This window comes from Lucilia sericata, unplaced genomic scaffold (genome assembly GCF_015586225.1).
Source record: "Lucilia sericata isolate MDLA Ls3-8-SP2 unplaced genomic scaffold, ASM1558622v1 Contig000005F_arrow, whole genome shotgun sequence".
Taxonomy (NCBI): domain Eukaryota; kingdom Metazoa; phylum Arthropoda; class Insecta; order Diptera; family Calliphoridae; genus Lucilia; species Lucilia sericata.
In genome coordinates, this window is record NW_023994046.1 from 1,043,128 (window position 1) to 1,070,657 (window position 27,530).

Below are 27,530 nucleotides of genomic sequence, written 5' to 3' on the forward strand. Positions count from 1 at the left end.
CTTATGTAAATGCACTTACCCATCAAAAAAGAACTTCCAAAGAAGCGAAATAGAAGTAGAATTTACTCATTTCACTACTTTAGAAGTCGTTCTCAAGAAGTAATTTTTATGTTATTTTTCGGAAGTTATATGGAATTGATATGGTAGTATTATAGAATATTACTAATTTGATATAAATAATATTTACATTAATGAGAGAAATAGACACATTTTACATAAAAGCTTAAAAGTAATATTTTTTTAACTCACAAAAATGTAAAATCAAAAAATATAATATTTTCGCTTCTTCGAAAGTCATTTAACATCATTTCGACAGAAAAATCTAATTCTTTTGGAACTTCGTTTTATATTTGCTGGGTAGTAACTACATATTTTCCAAAAAATTTCATTTCAAGGACCCATAATATTCATATGTCAATAGCTTGTTGGGTCTGAGATTAATATTTCTCAGTGTTACACTCAGAATAACAAACCTGCTCCAGTGATGGTAGTGGAGGTTATAATAATCGAATTTTGAAAAGATACAGAAGATTTCCTTTCAGAAATCTAATTTTTTGAAGATAAATTACAAAAGTACTTATAAATTTTGCGACAATTAATGTTGTTTCTCAAAAAATTTAAATATTTTTAATAAAAAGATTGAGTTGACCTAGATTCGAACCACTTATGCTCCACTTCTCAATCCACTGTTCTACCCACAACACAACTGCTTTCCTTCACCCCTCAATAACTACCCAGCAAAAAAAGTGTGGAAAAAGATGTAGAATTTTCATCACAACTAGTAACTCGAAGTGCTTCAAATTCAGGTGAAAAACCTATGAATTTTACATTAACGTGTCATTGGAGGGATGTTGTTAATTTTTGACAACTTTGAACTACATTTAATCTTATCTTTAGAAGCTGTAAAAACCCGACATTTGTATGTCAAAAATAAACCACATTCTTTCAAGGAACGCTTAAGTAAATTTCATAGGTTTTTCATCAAAATTTTAAGTACTTCGAATATGATGTTTGTAGTGACTTTTCTACATCTCTTTCCTCATTTTTAACTGTGTTTTCATTTGTAAGGATATGTTTGGTTTATAAAAGCGAAAAGTATGCAATCGCATTTTTAGATGTGATTAAGATGTCGTTTGTAAAGTATGACATCAATTATTTTTTGCTGGGTAATATAATAAGTGAATATTTAAAAGTCCACGTGCTCCACCTGATGAACATCCCAGCAAAAAAAGTGTGGAAAAAGATGTAGAATTTTCATCACAACCCAGCAAAAAAATTTGAAGTTGTTAAAGAAGAAGGGATATTTTCATGATTTCTTTTGTACGTATTCTATTTAATGCGTTTTAAATACATGCCTAAATTCTAATAAATTTGTCATCAGTGAAGGCATGAAAAATGCACCCAAATTCACTCATGTAACTCCACTATAGGAATTGTAATATTTTACTATAATTTGGTATTCTCTTAGGAGATTTAACGAAAACGTGCATTTCATACAATAAATATTAAAAATTACATTAATTTTTTTATTAGATTTTTGTTTTTGTAGTTACCTACCTACCTAGTAATATTAAGTCCATTTTAACATTAATAAGAGAAGGAAAAAACCAAGACTGTTTAACGGATTTTAAAACACAATGGGTATTTTTCCTCTGCATGAATTTAAATCCAATAAAAATCAGTTAGTTATGTTTTATCTTATTTTATTTTTATCAATATCACACAAAAAAATTATTTAAATATTGATAATTAAATCGAAATACCATTATTAATGCATTTTTAAATAAATATAGTGCACCAATGAAAATTCGCTTGAGAATCATCGAATATTCATTGGTTATAAGAACTCATTTAAATGGCGAACTATTTTTCCAAATACGAACACATGCATGCCAATGACACGCTAATGTTAAAATCATGCATGTTTCCCCTAAATATGAACCAGTTCATTATCAGTTCAACCCAGAAGTGCTTCTGGGTTGCTTCTGGCAGTAACCCGAAGTGCTTCAAATTCAGGTGAAAAACCTATGAATTTTACATTAGCGTGTCATTGGAGGGATGTTGTTCATTTTTGACAACTTTGAACTACATCTAATCTTATCTTTAGAAGCTGTAAAAATCCGATATTTGTATGTCAAAAATAAACCACATTCTTTCAATGAAACGCTTATGTAAATTTCATTGGTTTTTCATCAAAATTTGAAGTACTTCGAATATGTTGTTTGTAGTGACTTTTCTACATCTCTTTTCTCATTTTTAACTGTGTTTTAATTTGTAAGTATATGTTTGGTTTATAAAAGCGAAAAGTATGCAATCGCATTTTTAAATGTGATTAAGATGTCGTTTGTAAAGTATGACATCAATTATTTTTTGCTGGGCATTATTAAAAAAATGCGTTGTGTGTTGATGTTATATTCTTTGGTTGATGTGTTTAAGTTACGTTACAAAAATAGACCCAATAGAACGATTTTTTCAAATTAGAGGAATCAAATTCGATTTTTTTTTCTCATTTGTGGTTAAAAAAGATTTATTATTAAAAAATTAAATTAGGAATCAAAGTATTTCAACAGTTTAAATAAATAAATAATACTGGTACGAGTTTACGCCTGAAAAGAAAACACATTTTGGGACTGAACCATTCTTCCATTATATACTACATGTACCGACATTCGTTCATGGGTCTTCAGATTACGCAGAAGCTAAAAATCAAACAATTAAATGAAATCTTAAAAAATACAACTACAAATACCTTTGGAGTGACGAAGAAATATTGAGCTCGTCCTATTTTCGTTGTTTCATCAACCAGCATTTCAAATACTTTTCGTTCGTTTCGAGCGTCCATACCTTGATTAATTTCATCTACACATCGGAAAGGTACATGTGTAATATGTTGCATTGATAACGTATAAACAGCTATAGCCACAGCTCTTTCCCCACCCGATTGCACATTTCGGCTTAGGGGCTGAAGAGCAACATTTTTACGATATTGTACCAATATTTCAATGCCATATGAATCAAAATCAAACTAGATAAATATATGCATATGTATGCGTGTTACAATGGAATGAGGAAATATTAGAAATATTAATTAACGTACCTCTTCTTTTCTTACCAATTTTACTTCACCCACATAATTCATGGACTGCATAAAATCGCTAAAATGGCTATTTATAGTCATAATAACATTGTTGATTTGGGGAAACCATTTATCAAATATTGACTTGATTTCAGTATAGTAATTTTGATCACCTAGTTCATTAGACGATATTTTTTTCTTCAAAGATTCCACATCATTTCTTCTTTCGTCATACTCTCGCACAATCTATTTAATTTAATGAAATCCAATTAATTAATATAATATAAAAATATGAATATTTAATTTGCACAATTACTTCTGCATCCAGGTTGTCCATGCAGTCTAAACGTCCACTAAAATCGTGAATTGATTCACGAAGCTCCTCAAGACTATCTGGTAAACTAAAATAGAAATCCCGATGAGGAAAATTTACATCACTTGGATCCATATTGTTTAATGCTAATTTAGCTTCGTTCAATTTTGTTTTGGAATCACGTTTTATCGCGTTACATTTGTTTTGGATAATTTCAACCCGTTTCTTAAAATAAAATAATAAATTCATAAAATTCTTGAATTTCTTTTATCAATAATACCTCTGCTGAATCCCTTTTTTCCTTTGCAGTCTGTATGAAATTAGTTAGCTCTTCATTCTCCTGTCTAAATATAGACATCTTTAACTTCGAATAGGTTTTATTAGCAATGGCCATCTGAAATGCATTAAATGCATCAATTTTTTTAACTTGCAGATGCGTTATATCCTTAAACAGTTTTAGTCCATTTGTCTTCAACTCTCGTTCCATTTCGGGTATAGCTATTGTCAAAAAACATACATATATATTATAATTATTTATTTCAGTTAATTATAACGTATAGAAACAACTGGCGAATTAAATTATTGAAACTGAAAGCACTGGAATCGAATCCGAAATAAGAAGCATTTTTTACAATCTCTGCAATAATCTGTATTATGGACATTTACGAAATCACTCCACTATTTTAACTACTTGGCTGTTTAAATATCTGTGACCAATATAATTTTTTGCCATTTTCAAATATTAATCCTTCCTTGAAACACAGCATGATTATCCGAATGAAATCTATTTATATCTTGTTCATTCTAGCATTTCTTAAAAATCTATGTGTTGGTTTAACAAATAAAGAATCATTTTACAATGAGATTCGGCGGATTTTCTTCGTATTCATAAATTTTTCAAAAAATAAGTTAATTCTATGAAAATTTCAGGCACACTTTGACACGTGATAACATTCCATATTAGGAAGTAGAAATAATGGCGGTTTCACAAAAAATTGAGTACTATAAATTTTTAAGAAAGTTAGTAATTGTGCCAATAATTTTGTTGGGTATTTTTTATCTCCTTTATTTAATAACAAATATGATAAATTGTAATGCAACAAAGTGAATTTAGAACTTATCACTATATCTAGTAAAATTGTCTCCTTATTAAAAATCTATGCAAAAATGTCATTAAATCAATTGTGAAGTTGTACTAGAATCGTAATTAGCTAAAAACTAATGCTTACGATAATTTTGAGAACAGGTTCCTAGTAAGTTCTACAAAACTTTTAGCCCAAGAACGTAATCTTCAGGAGTTTATTTACACTAAATTTCATTAAAATCATACTAATAATCTACCTCTAATTCCAATCAGTGGTATGAAGAGTATATATTACTTTGTCATTCCGTGTGTAACAACAAGAAATATTCATCTGATATCGTCAGCTGAAACGTAAACGGCCCTAACTAACCAAAAATTCAAAATAGATTTTATTGTTGATTATAAAGTATTGTATCAATACAAATATCCTTACAAATAATTGGACTTCTCCGACCAAAATTAGCGATTTTATTGACAAAAAGCAAAGAGCCCTATCTACAAAAACATTTAAATATTAAAGGTAAAAAGCCCAATTTATCCATTTTTATACAGGCCATTGTCAACTATCATAACAACTGATAGGTTTCACTATTAAACAATTTGTTTATTTACTACAAGTAAATCGCGTTGATAGAAATAATCTTTTCAATTTAAATAGTTTTTTGCTTCTCCTGTAAAATTTTAAATTAGATAGGGCCGTTTGCGTTAGATGACAATATATTCTTGATCCTTATGAAATTATGAGTATATTAGCTATGTCCGTCTTTCCGTCCGTCCGTCTGTCTGTGTAAAACACGCTCACGTTAAAACGAAGCAATGGAATAGATATTCACCTAAAACATTCACTATTATCCGGTACAGTTTGGTATTAAAAATCAGTAAAATCGGTCCAATAGGTTCAGAGATAAGAGTAAAAATTTCAAACAACCTCTAAAAAAATCTTGCTTTTTCAATTGGTTTTTTATATTTTTTACAAAAACTACTGGACATAAACTAATGAATTTTAACATACAAGAATCAGCTATGTGGAAAATCGGACCATACCCAGCAAAAAAAATTTTGCAGTAGTGCAAAGTGAATGCAAGTTTCATGACTTCTTTAATAACAGTGCTAATACAACTCATTCTAAATGCCTTCCAAAATTCAACCTATTCCGCAGTTAAAAAAATTCTTTGAAACTTCAAAAATTAATTCAGATTGTTATTTTAATCAAATGAAATTTATGTGTTATTAGTAATATTTTTGATTATTAATATTATTTTATATATTTCCCCTAATTTATTATAATATTTTCCTTAAAAATATTTAAAATGTCCTCCAAAAATACATACAAAACAAATAGCTTGAATTAATGAAACATCGTTTCCGAATCATTGAAATTGCTTTGCTTCGATTATTCGAAATTCTCGCATAAACACATGATATCCAATAACACGCTAATGTTAAAATCATGCATGTTTCACCTAAATCGAACCACTTCGTCATCACTTGCACCTCTGATTGAACAACATCTTTGTCATGTAATTTTACATACCAACCATAAAATTGGTCAAAAAGGAGGTTTAAAATTTGTTTTATAAAAAAAAAAACTTTATAAGCAGACTAGGTTTGAACCTAGACCCTTATCGTTGCCGATCCTATGTCCTGACCACTGCATCATTAATTACTCTTGCTCTCGTTTGTTAACTGGTGGTTTTTACATAAAAATACAATTTTCACTGCTAACGCGCGATCAAAAAAAACGCAAAATTTTTTAAGAAACAAAATCAATTGTCGCAATTTTATAAGTACTTTTGTAATTCCTCTTCAAAAAATTTGGTTTCTTAAAAACTGGAGGAAAACTTCTGTATCTTTTCAAAATTCGATTATTATAACCTCCACCACCATCACTGGAGCAGTTTTGTTATTCTGAGTGTAACACTGAGAAATATTAATCTCAGACCCAACAAATTTTGAGTCGATTTAGCTATGTACGTTTGAATAAATAGTGTTTAAATTTAGAGAATAAAATTAATTCTTTAAACCATTTTTTCCATACATGGGCCAATTCAGAAATCGCACTTTCTTCAATTTGGGTAATAATTACCACCCAGCAAAAATAAAACGAAGTTCTTCCAAAAGAATAAAATTTTTCTGTGGAAATGACTTCCGAAAAAGCGACGCATAATACCCTTCCCACTATAGTGGTGAAGGGTATAATCAATTAAACAATATCATACATACCAATTATTTCCTTTTTTAGTTCAGAGATTTTATGATGTTGTCGTTTCAGTTGGATAGATTTCTGTTCAAATTCCTTAAGTTTTCCTGTAATTTCTTTTAAAACTTGAATATGCTCCGTAGCACAAACTTCTTTTTTGCGCAATTCTGCTTCAATAGAAGCACGTTTGTTTCGTAGTGAATCACTTATAGGATTAAGTTCAGCCAGTCTTAAATTGTAACAAAACAAATATTTACAAATTTATGTATATTAAATTTAAATAAATATGAATACCTGCGTTTAATGTTATTAATTTCTCGCTCGTCTTTACTTGAGAGAAATCCTTTGCCCTTAATATGAGATTGCATAAGGTACTTTTCCCTATTGCCATATTTGGAAATAGTCAATTGATAACGCATATTACCTAAATATTTACAAATATAATCATTAGAAACATGTGCCTTTTATTAAGAGAAAAAGTATCAAATTGAATTGTTTATATTTGAATTAATGTAATAAAAATATTTTAAATTTTTTACCGCCATAATAGCATTTAATTTCATTTGGTATGTTATCGGTAAAGTTGCTGACATCATTAACACCGTATGGAATATTTTGTAAATTATACAGAGAGCATAAATAACCTAAGAGAGCTGGTGGACCATTTATTAGATCTATTAAATATGCGTTAAATCCATATTGTCTGAAAAAATAATATAAATTTTATGTTAGAGAGTTAAATACGTATTTAATTCAATATTGTATTTTTGTAAAATAAAAACCCCCGAGACAAGTAAATTTAAATTTGGGACGGACAATTCGTTTTGAAATATCAGGCCAAAATAAGGAAATATTGTGTTTAATGTTTGTATTGTCTCAGAAGTGATTTTTGATTATATCTTTAGAATTGTGTATATAGCTCAGGAAAAAAGGTTTTGCTGCGAAATTTTTGGTAGCTAAATAAAAATTGTCACATAGCATCTCCTTAGCATAGTTAGTAAGGGATTAAAAGTCACCGAAAATATCGTGTGCGCTAAACGAGATATCGCAGGTCAAAAGTTAAATTGGCTATGTGCTAATTTTCATTTAGCTATCTGAAATTCCCCAAATTGCTAATTTTTTGTCCAATTTTCCTGGGATATTAAGTAATAATAATTTACACTTTTTTACTTAATGTAAGTGTTTTTGGGGTTTAAATTTAAAAGGAATTCTTGGATTATAAAAACGAAAAATATGTAATCGCATTTTTAGATGTGATTAAGATGTCGTTTGTAAAGTATGATTTCCATTATTTTTTGTTTACATTTTTAGCGATTAAATATATATTTTTATAGTTAAATTATATTTACCGAATTTGTTCAATTCTTAATCTTGGAATAAAAATGGATTCATTAGGTATTGGTGCATGAAATACATTCACCATTAATTTTTTGTTGACACATAGTTCTGAAATAAGCGTCGAAACATCAGATGTCTTTTCGCAGGAGAATGCCAAAAGGTCGCGTAAGTTAATTGTGTTTTCTAAATATTTTGCAAAGTCAGGATTTGATACATTCAACTATAATTGAGTAGAGACATAAATAAATATTAATTTATTAATAATTTAGTTGCTTACCTCTATAATTAAAGGCTTGTAAACACGACCTTCGAACAGTTCCATATGTGAGTCCAACCATTGGATTGCTTCATATACATGTGGATGTTTTATTTTTAAATACTAATATAATAAAAATATATATATATATATATATATATATATATATATATATATATATATATATATATATATATATATATATATATATATATATATATATATAAAAGTGCATAAAAAAACAAAGTTATTTTCGTTAATTAATTATCAAACCTGCATTTTTTGTTCAGTTTCATTTTCTAGATTTCTTAGACGTGTTTTAAGATCCTGTATTTCAGGGATGCTATCGTTTATTTGATTCGATATACTTCTGAGCTCATTATTAAGACGTTTCGTTTCCAATTTATATTCATTTAATTTACTTTCGCTTTCAATTTTTCTCTGAGCGTCTACATCTTTATTTTCCTTTAAGTTTCTTAAATCCTCGGCGTATACTTCCAGCATTTTTGTTTCTTTAATTATTTCACTTTGTCTTTCATTTCTCTCACGTTTACGTTTCTGCAATTGTGGACATAATATGTTGTTAATAAGTTGTTATGGCTCATGTAATACAAGACTGATACAACTCCAAAAATATAATTTTATGAAAAAATCTTAGAATGTTTTATGACAAATCATGGAATTTAAAAAACACATGTTTACATGGAAACATACTTTAATCGTCTCTGAGCCAATTGGTATACTTTATGTTGGGTGTAGGACCAATATTAAACATTAGTACAAACGCATAATACCCACCCCACTATAATAGTGTAGGGTATAATTAAATCAAATTTGTTAAGTTTTTATATTTATTAAATATTCATGAAAACATGGTTTTTAGTTTATTGACATTTACAACAAAAAACGCTAAAACACTATATAAACGCTAAAACACAATATAATATTTTTGGTTTTAAAAAGTGTGTTATCTAAAATTTATAATATTTTATATGAAATAAAATATTGCGAATTTGGATTATGCCAGTCTTGTAATAAATGAACTAGAATCTGAACTCAAAATATCATGCCCGAACTTGACATAAATTTTCGGATTTCAGAAACACTTGCTTTTGATCAAAGATATTTATTAAAAAATGACACATTATATTCAAAATATGCACATTAGGGTCATAACTATTTTTGGGCGGTAAAATACCACAGCGCTACTTTATTTTTACTCAAATAATTTTAATAAATTTCATATAAAGTGGTACTATTGTCTTAAATTTGTAATATTATCGCCATTTAATGAAAATTTCGTAACATATTTGTAAAGAACAATACTCTTTATAAGACAGTGTAAAAAACTTGCAAACTTGTTACGTAAAATATTAATATTGGTCATTTAGAAAAATTTATATTTATACAAAACTTCATCGCTGGAACTTTTTTCATGAAAAATAATATTTAAAATAATAAATTTAATATTTAACAAACCTCAAATTTAGATTTTTCTTCATTTATTCTCTTTTTTAATAATTCTATATTTTTTATAATTTCTGATTTGCTTGCATCGGTAACTCTCAAATTGCGGTCCTAAAATTATAAATTACAAAGAAATTAAATAAATGTTAACTTGTGCAAATAGCTTTTATTTTTTTATAATATTTAAATTTAAATTTTGAACTTACCATTTCCTCAATTTCCTTTTTCAATTTCTCTGTTGTGGAATCAATCATATTCTTCTTATTAATTATTGCTTTATATTCCTTATCGCTTTTTTTGAAATTTGTTTTGGCCATTTGGAGATCATTCTCACATTCCGAAATCTCACTATTTAGCTTTTCTATTTCAAGCATTAGTTTTTTAGCGTTGCAGACATTTAATTTTTCTTCAATATCTTTGCGAGCATTATATCTTTCCAATTGTACTTTAAGCCTTAAAATAAATTGGTTTTAATTATTTTAAATGTTTGTATACATTCAGATGGTTTAATATTAAAATACATACTCTTCAACACGCAGTTTCGTTTCTTCTAATTTTTGAACCAAATTTTTATGCTCCGAAATTCCATTTTTTTGTTGATTTCTTAATTCTTTTAACTTTTTAAAATTTTCAATATCATCCGTTTGGCATACGGAGTTAATTGTATTCTGAAGTATTTCGGGAGGCTCAATTTTGGCAAAATCCTAAAAGAAATATATAATAAAATATTAATTTATAAAATTTTATAGCGAATATTTGCATTATTTATTTACACTAGTGGCCGAAATTAAAGCAAGTAATATTGTATTTAACTGCTTAAGAAATTAACAAAAAGATTCAGCTTAAATATTATGAACCGCTTTTATTGACTAAAGTTAATAATATTTAAGGATAAGATACTAAATTGTACGCTTTTTTCATATTTTTTTTCAAACATACCCAGCAAAAACCATAACCCAGCTAAAAATAATTGATGTCATACTTTACAAACGATATCTTAATCACATCCAAAAATATGATTACACATTTTTCGCTTTTATAAACCAAATAATTACAAATGAAACCCAGTTAAAAGTGAGGAAAGATATGTAGAAAAGTCAGTACAAATAACATATTCGAAGTACATCAAACACATTGGTGAAAACCAATGAAAATTACATAAGCATGTCATTAAAAGAATGTGGTTTATTTTTGACATCTAAATATTGAATTTTTACTGCTTCTAAAAATAAGATTTCGTGTTGGAATACTTAAACATGTTATCAGCGTGTAAAATGTTATAACGGATATAACTGATTGTAAGCAAAGTTGTTTAAAAGGTTGCATCGTGTATGCCTTGCATTACAATCAAGTAGCGTATATTGCACACAAATGTTACAATTTTAAAAACAATATATTACCCAGCAAAAAAAGTGTGGAAAAAGATGTAGTATTTTCATCACAACTAGTAACCCGAAGTGCTTCAAATTCGGGTGAAAAACATATGAATTTTACATTAGCGTCCCAGCAAAAAAAATTTGAAGTTGTTAAAGAAGAAGGGATATTTTCATGATTTCTTTTGTACGTATTCTATTTAATGCGTTTTAAATACATGCCTAAATTCTAATAAATTTGTCATCAGTGAAGGCATGAAAAATGCACCCAAATTCACTCATGTAACTCCACTATAAGAATTGTAATATTTTACTATAATTTGGTATTCTCTTAGGAGATTTAACGAAAACGTGCATTTCATACAATAAATATTAAAAATTACATTAATTTTTTTATTAGATTTTTGTTTTTGTACCTACCTACCTAGTAATATTAAGTCCATTTTAACATTAATAAGAGAAGGAAAAAACCAAGACTGTTTAACGGATTTTAAAACACAATGGGTATTTTTCCTCTGCATGAATTTAAATCCAATAAAAATCAGTTAGTTATGTTTTATCTTATTTTATTTTTATCAATATCACACAAAAAAATTATTTAAATATTGATAATTAAATCGAAATACCATTATTAATGCATTTTTAAATAAATATAGTGCACCAATGAAAATTCGCTTGAGAATCATCGAATATTCATTGGTTATAAGAACACATTTAAATGGCGAACTATTTTTCCAAATACGAACACATGCATGCCAATGACACGCTAATGTTAAAATCATGCATGTTTCCCCTAAATATGAACCAGTTCATTATCAGTTCAACCCATGCATTTACTACTTTTTTTGCACGTCTTTTTTTGCTGGGGTTTTATTGGAGGGATGTTGTTCATTTTTAGCAACTTTGAAACACATCTAATCTTATTTTTAGAAGCAGTAAAAATCCGATATTTTGATGTCAAAAATAAACCACATTCTTTCAATGACACGCTTATGTAAATTTTATTGGTTTTTCACCAAAATTTGATGTACTTCGAATATGTTATTTGTATAACTCTTTCCTCACTTTTAACTGGATTTAATTAGTAAGGAAATATTTGGCTTTTAAAAGCGAAAGTTATGTAATCGCATTTTTAGATATTATTAAGATGTCGTTTGTAAAGTACTAATTTCAAATTTCAGAGAGTGATAAATTTCTATTAACAAACCATTACATTTATTTCACATTTATAATAAATAAAACCACCACCAAAAAACGGAATAGTTTGTTATGATTTCAACATATAATTTTTAAAGTTCATTATAACCAGGCAAAAAAATTTTGCAGTAGTGCAAAGTGAATGTAAGTTTCATGACTTCTTTAATAACATTGCTAATACAACTCATTCTAAATGCCTTCCTAAATTCAACCTATTCTGCAGTTAAAAAATTCCTTTAAAACTTCAAAAATTAATTCAGATTGTTAATTTAATCAAATGAAATTTATGTGTTATTAGAAATATTTTGGATTATTAATATTATTTTATATATTTTTCCATATTTATTATATTTTCCTTAAAAATATTTAAGATATCTTCCAAAAATATATACAAAACAAATAGCTTGAACCAATGAAACATCGTTTTTTGAATCATCGAATTTGCATTGGTCCGATTATTCGAAATTCTCGCATAAACACATGAAACTCCAATGGCATGATAGAATCATGCATGTTTCACCTAAATCAGGGGTCGGCAAACTACGGCACGCGAGCCAAATGCGGCTCTTTGGATGTGGAGGTATGGCTCTTTAGTTTCATACGTAATTTTTTTATTTTATAAAAAAAATATATACATATATTAAAATCTTTCTGAATAGATTAACGAGCAGTGTTTGTTAAAACTCATAAAAAACAATTCGCATACGTTTCTACAATATACACAACATTTCAACTTTGTTTAATCCTTCTGCATGTGAGACAACTAACAAATGAAAGTTTAGAGTCGTTTGTGAAACTTTAAACAACAAGTTATGATCCAAACTTTCTAAAGCTATACAAACCTATCTCTCCTATTGAATTTGTTCCATGTACAAGTTAGTATTGTAAGAAAATGTTTAATTCTTTAAATTTTTAGTTGAAAAGTTCCCTATAAACGATGGGGTATCATGAGCGCTCCTACGAAGTGCCATTAGATAAAATGTAAAACATGATCATACATTCCGAAATTTTCGTGTTTTTCGAATTAAAAAATATTTTTTGGAAATTGAAAATATAGTAATTAAATAATTACTTAATAATGTAGAGAGTTTGGACACAGTTACCCAGGAAAAACTTACATTGAAAAGTAGTGAGTTAAAAAGCTAATAAAACCTATTTTCACTACTTCTTCATTAGCATTTTAAGTCATTATTTTAACATGGTGATGTCATTGGAGGCAAGTACTTCTACGCACGCTTACTAATAGGAAGTTAAAGAAGTAATAGCAATTTCTCTTACAAAACAGTTGTTGAGTAAGTTGTTTTGTTTTTTAATAATAAAAAGAGCCAGCTAGGATACGAACCAGGGACTTCGATTTTTTAGTCAAATGTTCTACACTGCATAGCTATTTTATTGCGCATCAAATAATGGTTTTCACATCAAAATTAATTTTGTTTTATTTTTTGTAAAACACAATACTTAAAACGACAAAAAAAATGGCAATGCCGAAAATAAAGTACTTCTATATCAGATTATAAGAAAGTTATTACTAGAATACTTCTAAGTAATGCAGACGGTAAGTAGTAGTCATTGAAAAGTAAGTGGTTATGGAAGTACAACCCATTACCGAATTTTTGGCTGGGTAAATACTAAAAACTTGTTCTATTTAAAAACTTCAATATTTAAATATTGCGCGTTTTAGAAACGTTTTACAGTGTATTATGGACCGACACATCCTTACAAAATTTGATAATGAGATTTTGGACCCTACTTGTTTGTGTTGATTTTCATCACTATACTTGTATTTTTCGTCGTTTTCGTGGACACTATATGGGTGGGTAGGGTCAATTCTGAATCCATCCTTATTAAATTTGGTATAGATATATTTGTTCCTATAAACTTGTTTATGACGAATTTCACCACTATGCTGGTATTATTAAGCATGTTATGAGCGTTGAAGTCATTTCCTGAAGAGGAATTTATATGGGGGTATGGTCAACAATGAACTGATCCTTACAAAATTTTGGAGAGAGATTTTCGTTCCTATAATACTTGTTTGTGTCGAATTGCGTCGCTATACTAATATGTATTATTAAATCAGTTATGAACGTTAAAGTTATTTTCCGAAGTAGACCTTTTAAAAGGGGATTTGTCAATTATGTTTTGTTTGTGTTGAATTTTGTCATAATATTGCTATTATTAAGACAGTTATGAACGTTAAAATCAAATTTGGAAGATAGATATTTGTTCTTATAAAACTTGTATATTTTGAATTTATATTATATATTTGATCGTTAGTCATTTTCTGAAAATGACCTAATATTGGGGTTGGTAAAATATTTATCTCGATTGCCGCCAAAATAATATATTACTTTATACTGTATTAGCTGCGTCATCAATTTTCGTGATTTTTACATTTCCTGATATGTTTCCAAATGCCTTTTAAATGATAACACTGTCGCCCTACTCTAATAAACTTCTATATTTTTATATAACGAGTGCTTAAAAAATGCATTCGAATGACCCATATAAATTCAAAAAGTATTTGTAGTCAAAAATCTATATGTAAGATTCCTTGCAGAATGTCCTGTAGATAATTAAACCAAGTTTATGTTTTTGAAGTGAATTCATAAAGTATTTGTAAAGTTTTAATAAACAACAATTTTGTGGCTCTTTTAAAACATATGTTTTGTAAACTGTAATTTTTGGCTCTTCCGACTCAAAAGTTTGCCGACCCCTGACCTAAATCGAACCACTTCGTCATCACTTGCACCTCTGATTAAACAACATCTTTGTCATGTTACTTTTTGCTGAGGAATTAAGCAAAATTGTATGAAATTGCACTTGAGGGTCTGAAAAAGTAGTTCGTTTTGTCCCGGGATTCGTAATAAGCGAGATGGTTGTAAGAGATGTTTTTTGTTTTAAAATATCAAATGTAGGGATTTGAGAAATACTACGTAATCAGAACTCTTTTGGACAATTTTTGCTAGGACCAATAGGTGAAAAGTTACACTCATTTAAATAAAACCCTGTATGACCAAAATGTCTAACTTTGACCCCCGCTAAGTCCGGCAGTTCTTGACCTATAGAGCTGACCTACTATCCAATAGTACTAACTATGGTGCAAATTTCATCCAAATCGATTTTTTGATGTATATAGGAAATTTAGTTTTGTAAAATTTGTGGGAGCCACGGTTTCTCTAAATACGAAAGAACATTTTCTTTTTTACAAATATATTGTAAACAACAAATAAATATAAAATGTTGTTTTTGTTTTCAACATGATACAACCATAGGAAGGTAGAATCAGTAGGGAAAGTTGTCAATTCTCTGCCTTGCGATATTTTTTATTCAAATTATTAAATTTTATTTTCTTCACAAAAAAATGTTCAATAATTTTTATTTGATGTTTTTTTATAATTTTTAATTTTCTTTTTTGTGACAATTCAAGGCATGTAAAATTGAGAACGTACTTTTCTACTGATTCTACCTTATTATTGTTTTATTATGGTTTTCAATATACATATTTATAAGAATGAAAATGTAGTTTCGATATTGTGAAACAGGCAGTAAATACAAAAATTCGTTTATCTTGGAAACTTTAACATCCATGTAATCATTTTGGTAACAAATTGGACTACCCATGAGGGGAGCGGCACCTCCCATATTAATTAAATACAAAAATACAAAAATATGATTGAATATAAAAATCCCTATATCTGAGAAACTATTTAAGCTAGAATCCTAAAATTTTATTTGAAGAACTTTGACATTTAGAGTATAACGGGCGGACTTTCAATGGGGGACTTGGCACCTCCCATATGTATTAAATACAAAATTTCCTTTATCTGGAAAACTAATAGAACTAAATTGTTAAAATTTTGCGCAAATTACTTTAATATTCATCTGAACATTTTTGAGAAAAAAGGGCGGAGTTTTATCTGGGGGAATGAACCCCCAAATGAATTAAATAGAAAAATGCATATACCTGAGAAACTATTACACATCCGAAAATCACTTAAATGCGCATAATTCATTGATAAATAAAGCTATCGGGCCAAAATTCGATTTCAATATGTTTTGTATATACATAAATCAATCAGCGAAATTTTTTCCGAATCCACAATTGGTCCTAACTCCCATAACTTCCGAAAATCACTTAAACGTACATATTTCATTAATTAATAAAGCTATTGGGCTAAAATTAATTTTCAATATGTTTTGTGTATATATAACTTATTCAGCGAAAATTTTTCACATATGTCCGTAATTATAGCACCCATATAAGGTCCACTTCCGAAATTACTTATAAGCACAATTTCATTGACAATCAAAGTTATCGGAATAAAATTCGACATGAATGTGTTTTTTGTATATATAAATCATTATACGGAATTTTTTCAGTATCGGTCCATAATTAGCTCCCATATAAGGTTCCCTTTTGAAAATCACTTAATATGACATAATTTATTATTAAATTATTATAGCCGGATTAAACTCAACATGAGTATGTTCTGTGTATAGATAAATAATTTTGCATAATTTTTTCGAATTGTCCCATTATTGGTCATAGTTCCTATATAAGTTAGTTATACGAAATTTTTTAGTATCGCACATAATAGGTCATATAATAAAAGGTCGTTATCTGAAAATCACTTAATACAAATGTTTCTGAACCTAATCAAAATTAGTTACATACAGACGTGCATAAATAAATAACTAAATTATAAATAGCATATTAATTACAGAAACAAAACACTAATTACGGAAGCTAAAACTTTAATAATTTATAAAAAATATTGGATTTTAATAGAAAGTAGCTTGCTGGTGGAAGGTATTTAAGATTCGGCATAGCCGAATATAGCATTCTAACTTGTTTTTTGAGTCTTTTTTATATAAATTAATTTTATTGCTTTGAATTACATTTAACAAGAAGCACGGAGTACATCCCCGAATTATAACCGATTTCATCGGGAGAAACAAATCGAAAAGGAGCAAACGTCCCCGCCAAGATGAATTTATTTCTCTTACACCAACCTTTCTAAATGAAGAAAATCGAATCGAAAGGATCCAAATCGAAAAGGAGCAAACGTCCCCGCCAAGATGAATTTATTTCTCTTACACCAACCTTTCTAAAGGAAGAAAATCTACCTCGAAACCTAGTGGCAACTGCAATGTAGCAATGCAGCAAAAAAAGTGTGGAAAAAGATGTAGAATTTTCATCACAACTTGTAACCCGAAGTGCTTCAAATTCAGGTGAAAAACCTATGAATTTTACATTAGCGTGTCATTGGAGGGATGTTGATCATTTTTGACAACTTTGAACTACATCTAATCTTATCTTTAGAAGCTGTAAAAATCCGATATTTATATGTCAAAATTAAACCACATTCTTTCAATGAAATGCTTATGTAAATTTCATTGGTTTTTCATAAAAATTTGAAGTACTTCGAATATCTTGTTTGTAGTGACTTTTCTACATCTCTTTCCTCATTTTTAAATGTGTTTTCATTTGTAAGGATATGTTTGCGAAAAGTATGCAATCGTATTTTTAGATGTGATTAAGATGTAGTTTGTAAAGTATGACATCAATTATTTTTTGCTGGCACCTTTGTCAGTAAATGGGACAGTAATATACCAGACTATTACAGGTTATGCGAAGATGAGTAGGAAGTAGAGATGATCGAGCATATAATTTGCCACTGTCCTAGGATGCAGAATCTCAGGCTGAAATGACAAGGGAATAGTTTGCATGGCGGACTGGGAAAAATTGCGGGATTTAACCCTCGCAGTCTACTAGGTTTTGTCAAGGCAATTGTTCACTTCTTTGGCTGCGCTTTATAGAGGGACATAGATTTTCTCTCATTTATTTATTCTTTAGGGTAATGACTTAGGAAATAGACCTGTTTTCACTCATCTATACTCTTTACTTATATTCTCAATTCTTTCTTGTCTTGTTGTAGTGCTTTGCTTCTCTGTATTAGAATCTTCACTTTTTGAAGGGAATCATAATGGACCTTATGATTCCATTCCATGATATAAATATGTATATCCTCCTAGTGGATATACATATTTATATTGTGTATAACCTTTCTAAACCTAATCGCCAGTGATGGTGGTGGGGGGTACAATAAAATTTTATATAATAATCAATGAGGGATAAAATAAAAATAAATATAAAAAACCAAATCAAAATTAAAACAAGTTAGAGTGCTATATTCGGCTGAGCCGAATCTTAAATACCCTTTACCATAAACAGGTTATATAAATCATCAAATTTTAACGATGGATTCATGTTAGGTTACGTGGGTTGCTAGCTAGCAAGCGAGTTCAATCGGAGGGCTCGTGGCCCATTGTGATACCCTTAGAATTACCATTCCCTAATATTTAGAGAATGGTTTCCCTCCCTAATTTCGTTGACTACTTGGTTCGTTCGGTCTCCGTGTAAACCAGCCGTTGCTTTTAATAAAACCGATCATGTTTATTATTGACGCATCTCTGAGACAGTCTAGATCATGGAAAAGAGCTCTACCAAGATAGAGAAGTCTGTGCTCTTGTAAAGCTGGGCAGTCACATAGAAGGTGTTGTACTGATTCCACATCTTCTTCGTCCAAGCAGCTTCTACAGTAACTATAATTTGGGTAGCCTATACGTTCCGACATATGTTCAAACATACAGTGCCCATTATACAGTTAGAAGCCTAATCGAGTTCTTACTAAGAGACAAGAGAGTCCTAGTCCTATCTCTTGTCAGAGTGGGCCAGAGCAGTCTCGATATTCTACAAGTGGTGCTATTTGACCACCTAAGTTCTATCTCACTCAAATCCCATTTATCTATCAATTTTGATAGGGTCGACACTCCCCTAGTGTGAATATCCTTTTGCGCAAGTGTTAAGTCTAGGGACGACCCTTTGGTTGCACATTCATTAGATATTTCATACGCCTTCATTACGCCTTAAACTATAACATGTAACACGAACTAACACTTAACAGACTATTACATAATGCACTAAATTTAACAAATGTTAAACTATGATAAATGTTTAACATAATTTGTATGTGTGTGAAAATAGAAATCAGGATGTATCACAAAAGTTTATATATAATTTTGTTTGTAAAAACTTGTGATCGGATTTTTACGATTTTCAACATTTCAGTACCATAATCTACATGTCTTACAAAATTGATCTGCATCACTTTTTGTAAAATACATATTAACAATAAATGGTGAAAAACTATTTTTACCACAGCCTTCTGTACAAGCGCTTACCCAGCCAAAAAAGAACTTCCAAAGAAGCGAAAAAAGTATAATTTTACTGTATGGAAGTTATTTTGAAGTCATTCTCAAGAAGTAATTTTTATGTTATTTTTTGGAAGTTATGTATTTGAAATTGAAATTATAGTATTATAGGATATTACAAATTTGACATAGCATTAATAAGAGAAATATACACGTTTAACACAAATGCCCAAAAATAATATTTTTTAACTAATAAAAATGTAAGACCAAAAAATATAACTTCAACATTGATGAAATAGAATTATTTTCGCTTCTTCGGAAGTCATTTAACATCACTACCACAGAAAAATGTTATTCTTTTGGAAGAACTTAGTTTTATTTTTGATGGGTAGTAATTATTATCCAAATTGTGAAACGGTGATATGCCCAAAGTTCAACTAACTTTTTTCAATAGTTTGGAGAAACTATTCGACCTTAATGAATGTGCTGATTTATGGGATGGTGCTACACTATCTAGTTCGAGTAATTCATAGCAACCTACAAATTAAATTTATATATTTTATGATTTTATGAATTAGTAGTCTTATTTATTTCTTTATTTTAATTAAAATAATTTTAGTTAAGATAATATTCATATGCAATTTTTATTTTACAAGGGATTGTTAAGCAGAATTTATATATAAATTTTGTATTGCAGGCCCTTAAAAAAAAAATATTGTCAATGAATATGTTTAATTTTTTGGTAAAAATTAAAATTTTAATCAATTGTTAACTATTATATAATTTAAATTGCGTTAGATTTGAATTTTAAAATTTATATGTAAATATTTTATTATTATTTTTTTTTAATATGAATGTTAATTTAAATTTAGGTCCAGTTGTCCATGATAACTCTTATTTGCGTTCAAATTTAGGAAACTTAGTTAACGGTTTGAGCTTTGGACATTTTAACTGTCAAAATTTCAAAATAACAGCTTCATCAACAAAGATTGATTGAAGACATATTTTACGGGATTGTCTTTTAGTGTGAGCGAAACATGGCTTCGGCCTTATATTTCTTCTCAGGCAATTGCAATCCCCGGATATGAATTTTATAGGAGTGATAGAATTGGTCAGATTAGAGGTTGTGGTGTAGGTCTTTTTATTTCTAAAAAGTTTAAGGTGAAGGTAGTTTATAAATCAACAGATTTTGGTCTTTTTGAGTCTATTTTTGTTGAGATTAAATTAGGAGGTAACATAATTTTGATTGGTGTTGTTTATCTTCCTGATAGTAGGAATGATAACTTGAGGGTTATGGAGGAAAGGTTAGGTGATTTAGTTGTTAAGTACTCTAATGTTGTTATAATGGGGGATTTTAATATGAACCTATTTAATCCATCTAATTCTTATTTAGTTCATTCTTTACATAGAAGATTGGATGTTCATAATAATATACCTACTCATTTTGATGTTTCGAGGAGTTCTACATCTTTATTAGACTTCTTTTTTGTTAGTCGTCCTACTTCAATACTACTAAGTAATCAAATGCAATGTCCTGTTATTTCTCACCATTCATTTATTTTTCTTAGTGTATCTGTTTTAAATACTCCGCAATATATTGAGTTTAAGAACTCTAATGCTATTGATATAGAAATGTTGCATCAGCAGGTTCTTCAATTTGATTTTTCTGAATTGTATACAAATACGGATGTTAATATTCAACTCTGTAATTTAATGCAATGTGTAGAATATTTACACTCACTTGTTCCTATAAAAAGACGTAAGGTTTTTATTCCTCGAGAGGACTGGTTTGATTCGTCTGACATCAAATACCACCTTTCACTTAGAGACTTGGCATTTAAAGCTTATTTGCTTACACCCTCAAGAGAAAATTGGGAGATATATTGTAGAACTAGGAATAGGGCTAAATCTGTTGTTCGGAATGCAAAAAGGAAAGCGCATTTTACGAAATTTAGAGATCTTGATGCTAAAGGTATGTGGAATCTAATAAAATCCAATGGAGGATTAGATAATGAGACATCTGTTGAGGATTTAGATGCTGAGGAATTGAATAGGGAATTTTTGAGTTGTAGAATTGTGGATACAGTTGATCCTTTTGATTCAAAGCTTAATTTTGTTGATAGTAGGTTTTCTTTTCATGCAATTGATATCAATAAATTAGTGTTAGCATTTTGTAGCATAAAATCGAATGCATCAGGTCCCGATGGTTTGCCTCTAAAGTTTTTTAAGATTATTTTTCCTTTTATTCAAACACATTTTTTATATCTTGTGAATAACATTTTAACTTATTCTGTATTTCCTATGAATTGAAAGGTCGCTAAGGTGGTTCCTATTAGTAAAAATGGAAATGAATGTAGTTTTAGACCGATATCTATAGTTCCCATATTATCTAAGATTGTAGAACATGTTATGAAAACACAAATGCTAGAATATTTAGATAGCAGCAATTTGATTAATTCCCATCAAACTGGTTTTCGTCGTGGTTATAATACCACTTCACTTTTATTAGGTCTGACAGATTCTATACGTAAAATTATGGATAGGAATGATTTGGCTGTTTTAGTTGCGCTTGATTTGTCTAAGGCGTTTGATCGTGTAAGTCATTCAATGTTAATACAAAAACTTTGTAATTTCTTCAAATTTTCTTCAACTGCGTGTAAATTGTTATTTTCCTATCTTTCTAATAGATATCAGTTTGTTCAGTGTGGTCAATGTTGTTCTGTATGTTCTTTGGTCACAAGTGGTGTTCCGCAAGGTTCTGTTATTGGTCCCTTATTATTTTTATTGTATATGAATGATCTTATGTTAACTGTTGAGGGATTTTCTAAATAAATTTATTTAAGATTCATTTTTACAATCAAGCCTATTAGTTTGGCTATATATGATTGCTTAGACTAACAATTAATAATTGTTATTAATTTTAATTATAGAAATTCTAGAAAGATGGGAACAAAGAGATTAAAGATAGTATGGAAAGATTAGATAGTATGGAAAGAATAGAATACAGGGAAAGAATTTATAATAAAATGGAATAGAGAGTTCCTTGAACTTATACACCAGAGACTTCAATTAGGCGATTTAGGATGATCTTTTTAAATTTAGATACAGAGTATGAAAATATCTTGAGTTTGTTCCAAATTCTTCCAATTCTAACCAAAAAGGATTTTTCGTAAGAAGAACATGTTATTCTTGGAAGAATTATCTGTGTATTTCTGGAACTGTGAGAAAAGTTAAATAATTTATATAAATTCAGTGGTTTTCTATATTTGATAATCTTATAAAACAATGTTAACGATCTTATTTTTGCATAATCAGGAAAACTGAAACCGAGAAATCTATTTTCATAAAATGAAGTGTGCTCGTGAACATGTAATTTATAAACATATCTTATTATTCGGCGAGTTACTCTTCTCAATTTTAAGTGTTCGCCTATCGAACATCCTTCAATAACTTCTAAACAATACAAGATGTGTGGCATTAAAATAGTGTGTCCTAATATAACTCTAACATTAGTAGGCAAATATCTACCAATATTATATAATCTCTTCAACATGAAAGTAATTTTCGCAAATATTGTATTTATATGCTTATCGAATCGTAAATATTTATCTAAAGTGACACCCAAACATTTCATGCTGTCCGTTGCTATAATAGAGTCGCCTCCCATTTTTATATCCACGCAATCATTGAAATTGTTAAACACCATTGCCCTAGATTTATTTATATTAACTTTCACATTGTTAGTATTAAACCATGCTTGAGCCCTATTCATATTAAAATTTATATTCGACTGTAGTACGTCATTAAAATACTTATCATGTTTGAACAGAATATAAACATCATCAGCATAAAGGAAAATTTGTGATTCTGGAACAGTTAAAGTTTTGATAAAATCATTAAGAAATACCATGAATAAGGTGGGACTAAGAATGGAACCCTGTGGAACTCCACCTATAACATTTTTAATATTGCTCAGATTTTTTTTGCAGTCCACGTATTGGGCCCGTTCCGATAAGAATGAGTATACAAGTTTACTAGCTGTTGAAGAAAATGAAAATGAATTTTGTAATTTCCGAATTAAAAGATTTTCTTGTCAATTGTTTATTTTTGCAGATGATATTCAGTTACTATTTGCAGGAGAATGTCAGTTTGTTGATACCTTTGAGTGTTTAGTTAATACGGCGTTGTATTCTGTTTCTAGTTGGATGTCAAGTTGTGGACTATGTATTAATCGTGAGAAGACGAAGGCTATGATTTTTAAGTCACCTAGAACTGATGTTAATCTGTCTATTATGATTGACAATGTTAGTATTGAGTTTGTAGAGTATGTTAAATGTCTTGGAGTTTATATTGATTGTCACCTTAGTTTTGAACATCATATTGATTGGCTATGTAAGAGAATAAATTATACACTTCGTAGATTGTATTCTTTGAATCTTTATTTGCCTACATATGTTAAGAAGAACATTGCTTATGCTTTATTAATGTCTAACATGTTGTATTGTGCTGAGGTTTTTACTGGATTTTGTGGTCGCTTAATGCGTAGATATAATCTTCTCTTCAATAGAATTGTACGATATGTTTATAATCTTAGAATTAGATCTCATGTCACTGCTTATGTGATTGACTTTTTAGGGTGTAAATTTAGGAGTTTTATTGATATTAGGGTAATGTTGCAATTTTATAAAATTATTGTAGAAGGTTTTCCAAAGTACTTGGTACAATTATTTGAATTTACGAGATCTGTTAGAAATCTACAAATAATATATCCTCGTATTAACAGTTCTATCTACTACAAGGATTTGGAATTCTCTACCCAGGAGCTTAAGGAGTTTTAATTTCCCAATTAATATATTTAAAAACAAACTTGTAGAATATTATAATAGCTGTGAAATTACTTAACTATTAACAAGTTTCCAATTTGAATGAACATTTTGGTTTAAGCTTTTTATATTATTAAATTTGTTAAATTTTTATGTTTAATAGCTCATAATATTGTATTTGAATATATGTATGTTAGTAGTTTTTTAGCCATATTTGGCCCTATGGGCTTGGTTATAAAATTGTCCCAGCAAAAAATAATTGATGTCATACTTTACAAACGACATCTTAATCACATCTAAAAATGCGATTGCATACCTTTCGCTTTTATAAACCAAACATATACTTACAAATTAAAAAGAGATGTAGAAAAGTCACTACAAACAACATATTCGAAGTACTTCAAATTTTGATGAAAAACCAATGAAATTTACATAAGCGTTTCATTGAAAGAATGTGGTTTATTTTTGACATACAAATATCGGATTTTTACAGCTTCTAAAGATAAGATTAGATGTAGTTCAAAGTTGTCAAAAATGAACAACATCTCTCCAATGACACGCTAATGTAAAATTCATAGGTTTTTCACCTGAATTTGAAGCACTTCGGGTTACTAGTTGTGATGAAAATTCTACATCTGTTTCCACACTTTTTTTGCTGGGGTATTAAATAAATAAATAAAATAAATTGAAGAAAGTGCGATTTGTATGGCCCATGTATGGACAAAATACTTTAAAGAATTAATTTGATTCTTTAAATTTATACACTATTTATTTAAACGTACATAGCTAAATCCACTCAAGAGGACACCCAATATTCATATGTCTATACCTCGTTATATCTTATATTAATATTTCTGAGTGTTACACACAGAATAACAAACCTATATTGTTTGTTTGTAAAGATACAGAAGTTTTCCTTTCAGAAATCAAATTTTTTGAAGAAGAATTACAAAAGTAACTTATAAATTTTCGACAATTAATTTTGTTTCTTAAAAAAATGTAAATATTTTTAATAAAAAGATTGACTTGACCAAGATTCGAACCACTGATGATCCACTTCTCATTCTACTGTTCTACCCATAACACCACTGCCTTACATATAAAAATACTACATATTTTCTTTTCTCTGTGTACAAAAAAAACAGTTGCTGAATACCTTTCGTCAAGACTGATCTCGCTGAATTGCATAAAAAATTAAACAGTTAAGTTTTCTCGACGTGCGCATTTCTTTGATCGCAGAGAAAACCGTATTTTTACGTAAAAACCACCAGTTAACAAACAAAATCAAGAGTAATTAATTGTTTGTATTTTTACGTAAAAACCACCAGTTAACAAAATCAAGAGTAATTAATTGTTCAGTGGTCCTAGAACCCGGCAACTGTAGAAATTTTTACTCGTATCTCTGAACCTATTGGATGGATTTTGCTGATTTTCAATGTTTTGAATTTCGTGAATTTTCATTGCTTCGTTTTTTCGACAGACGGACAAGCTATATCGACACAGAATTTTATAAGGATCAAGAATATACATTTGTTGGGTGTCAGATGAATGTTTTTTGATGTTACACAAGTAATGACAAAGTTATATACATATACCCTCTATCACCACTGATGGTGATAAATTAAAGTAGTGTATCAATGTTACACTCTGTAATAAGATTAATTAAATCATGAATATCTTTTGGATTTTAAAAGCGGAAAATGTGTAATCACATTTTTAGATGTGATTAAGATGTCATTTTCACAGTATGACATGCGTTATTTTTAGCTGGGAACATCTAAATTTTTAGCATATTTTCCATAAGGGCAGTGTCACACGTTCAATATATACCTATCGTGATATTTGCTGTATTGTGATATGTATTGAACGTGTAGCATGTAATATTGATGGATCGTGTTCCATATGGGCAGTGTCACACGTTCAGTATATATCGTGATATTTGCTGTATTGTGATATGTATTGAACGTGTAGCATGTAATATTGATGGATCGTGTTCCATATCACAGAAAACCCCAATTTTCTGAAATCCAAAATTCGTATCAATATTTATAATGAATCACGTGATAAATATTGAATGTGTAGCATGTTTTGTGATATCAATCACGATAAATTTTTAAAATTTGGAAAAAAATAAAATAAAGCAAATAAAAATGAAATATTGTTTTAAAAATTGTTAAAAAAATATAAAAGAAAATTACTTTTTTCAAAATTTTTGTTATTTCGGTATTTTCGCGGTATTCGTTTAATCATCCGCCGACTCGTATACCATAAAATATAGCAAATACTGAAAAAAAAATATTGAACGTGTAGCATACCCGAGTTATTCATCAGTATATTAAAATGGGTCTTGATCCATATTGATCAATATATATTGAACGTGTGCCAGTGCCCTAAGGGAAAGATGGCTGCACGTTATGATTTATGAAAAAATATTTTGTTTCATGTTTCAAAGTCAATTTTTTTTTAAAAAATCTGAAAATTAACAATTCGCAGATTTTTTCCTAAAATATTCCAGCTCGCATTAACCTTATTCATACATGAATTAAAAATTCATAAAGTTCCATTCAAAATATGATGTACCTGTACTTTGTCCTGAGGTAAAAATTGGCAAAGATTACTTATTTGAATATTATATCTCGAAACAACTTCAAGAAAATTCTTCTTAGACATCGTTTGTCCGTTTACAAAAAACTGGGACTTGTTATTTATATCGAAAGATCGCTGAAACGTTGTAGTTTTGGTATCAATGGTGTCATCATTATCGTATACTTCAACAGAAACTGTTGCCGACTCGCAACCATTTTTAACATAGTCACCAATAGAATTTGATCTAGCAAGTAATATCGGTTCACCTCCCAAGCTAAGGACAATGGCTGACACTAATGTAGATTTCCCTGTCCCATTTGGACCAATAATAACATTAAGATATTCCGATGGGTTAAATACACATTTGCTATAAGTACTGAAAATAAATTAAGTGTTAATCAAGTGCAAAATGATTCTGCTACATGCTTATTTACACAAAGTTCTTGCAGCATACAGTTTTAATTTTTCCAATTCTCGACATTTTTATAAAAATATTTGTGTACTGTTTTTTTTAAATCCTTCTGTAAATCGAAAGTTTCATCGCGCTGTTTTTAAACCATGTCAAAATATTTAATAGAAATCCGCCCAGAGCCCTGTGC

At 29.0% G+C, this 27,530-nt stretch overlaps 1 protein-coding gene across 1 annotated transcript; it reads right to left on the reverse strand.

The window, feature by feature from the left end:
* Positions 1–2,443: 2,443 nt before the first annotated feature.
* On the reverse strand, positions 2,444–27,530 carry LOC119600688 (structural maintenance of chromosomes protein 5). Its single transcript, XM_037951119.1, has 16 exons — positions 27,366–27,530; positions 26,926–27,307; positions 10,260–10,438; positions 9,941–10,187; positions 9,747–9,845; positions 8,541–8,825; positions 8,289–8,390; positions 8,023–8,231; positions 7,213–7,376; positions 6,968–7,097; positions 6,697–6,902; positions 3,670–3,887; positions 3,393–3,614; positions 3,098–3,322; positions 2,750–3,025; positions 2,444–2,699 (listed from the first exon to the last, which is right to left on the reverse strand). The coding sequence occupies exons 1-16, from the start codon at positions 27,410–27,412 to the stop codon at positions 2,601–2,603; spliced, it is 3,090 nt and encodes a 1,029-aa protein (XP_037807047.1). The 5' UTR covers positions 27,413–27,530; the 3' UTR covers positions 2,444–2,600.

What these genes read in the sequence shown, in the direction of transcription:
- LOC119600688 (XM_037951119.1), bottom strand. Translation starts at nt 27,412, where the DNA reads ATGTCGAGAATTGGAAAAATTAAAACTGTATGCTGCAAGAACTTTGT. An exon ending in TACCTCAGGACAAAGTACAG is followed by an intron (nt 10,439 to 26,925) that starts GTACATCATATT and finishes TATTTCTTTTAG; the next exon opens with GATTTTGCCAAAATTGAGCC. An exon ending in AATTGGTAAGAAAAGAAGAG is followed by an intron (nt 3,026 to 3,097) that starts GTACGTTAATTA and finishes ATATTTATCTAG; the next exon opens with TTTGATTTTGATTCATATGG.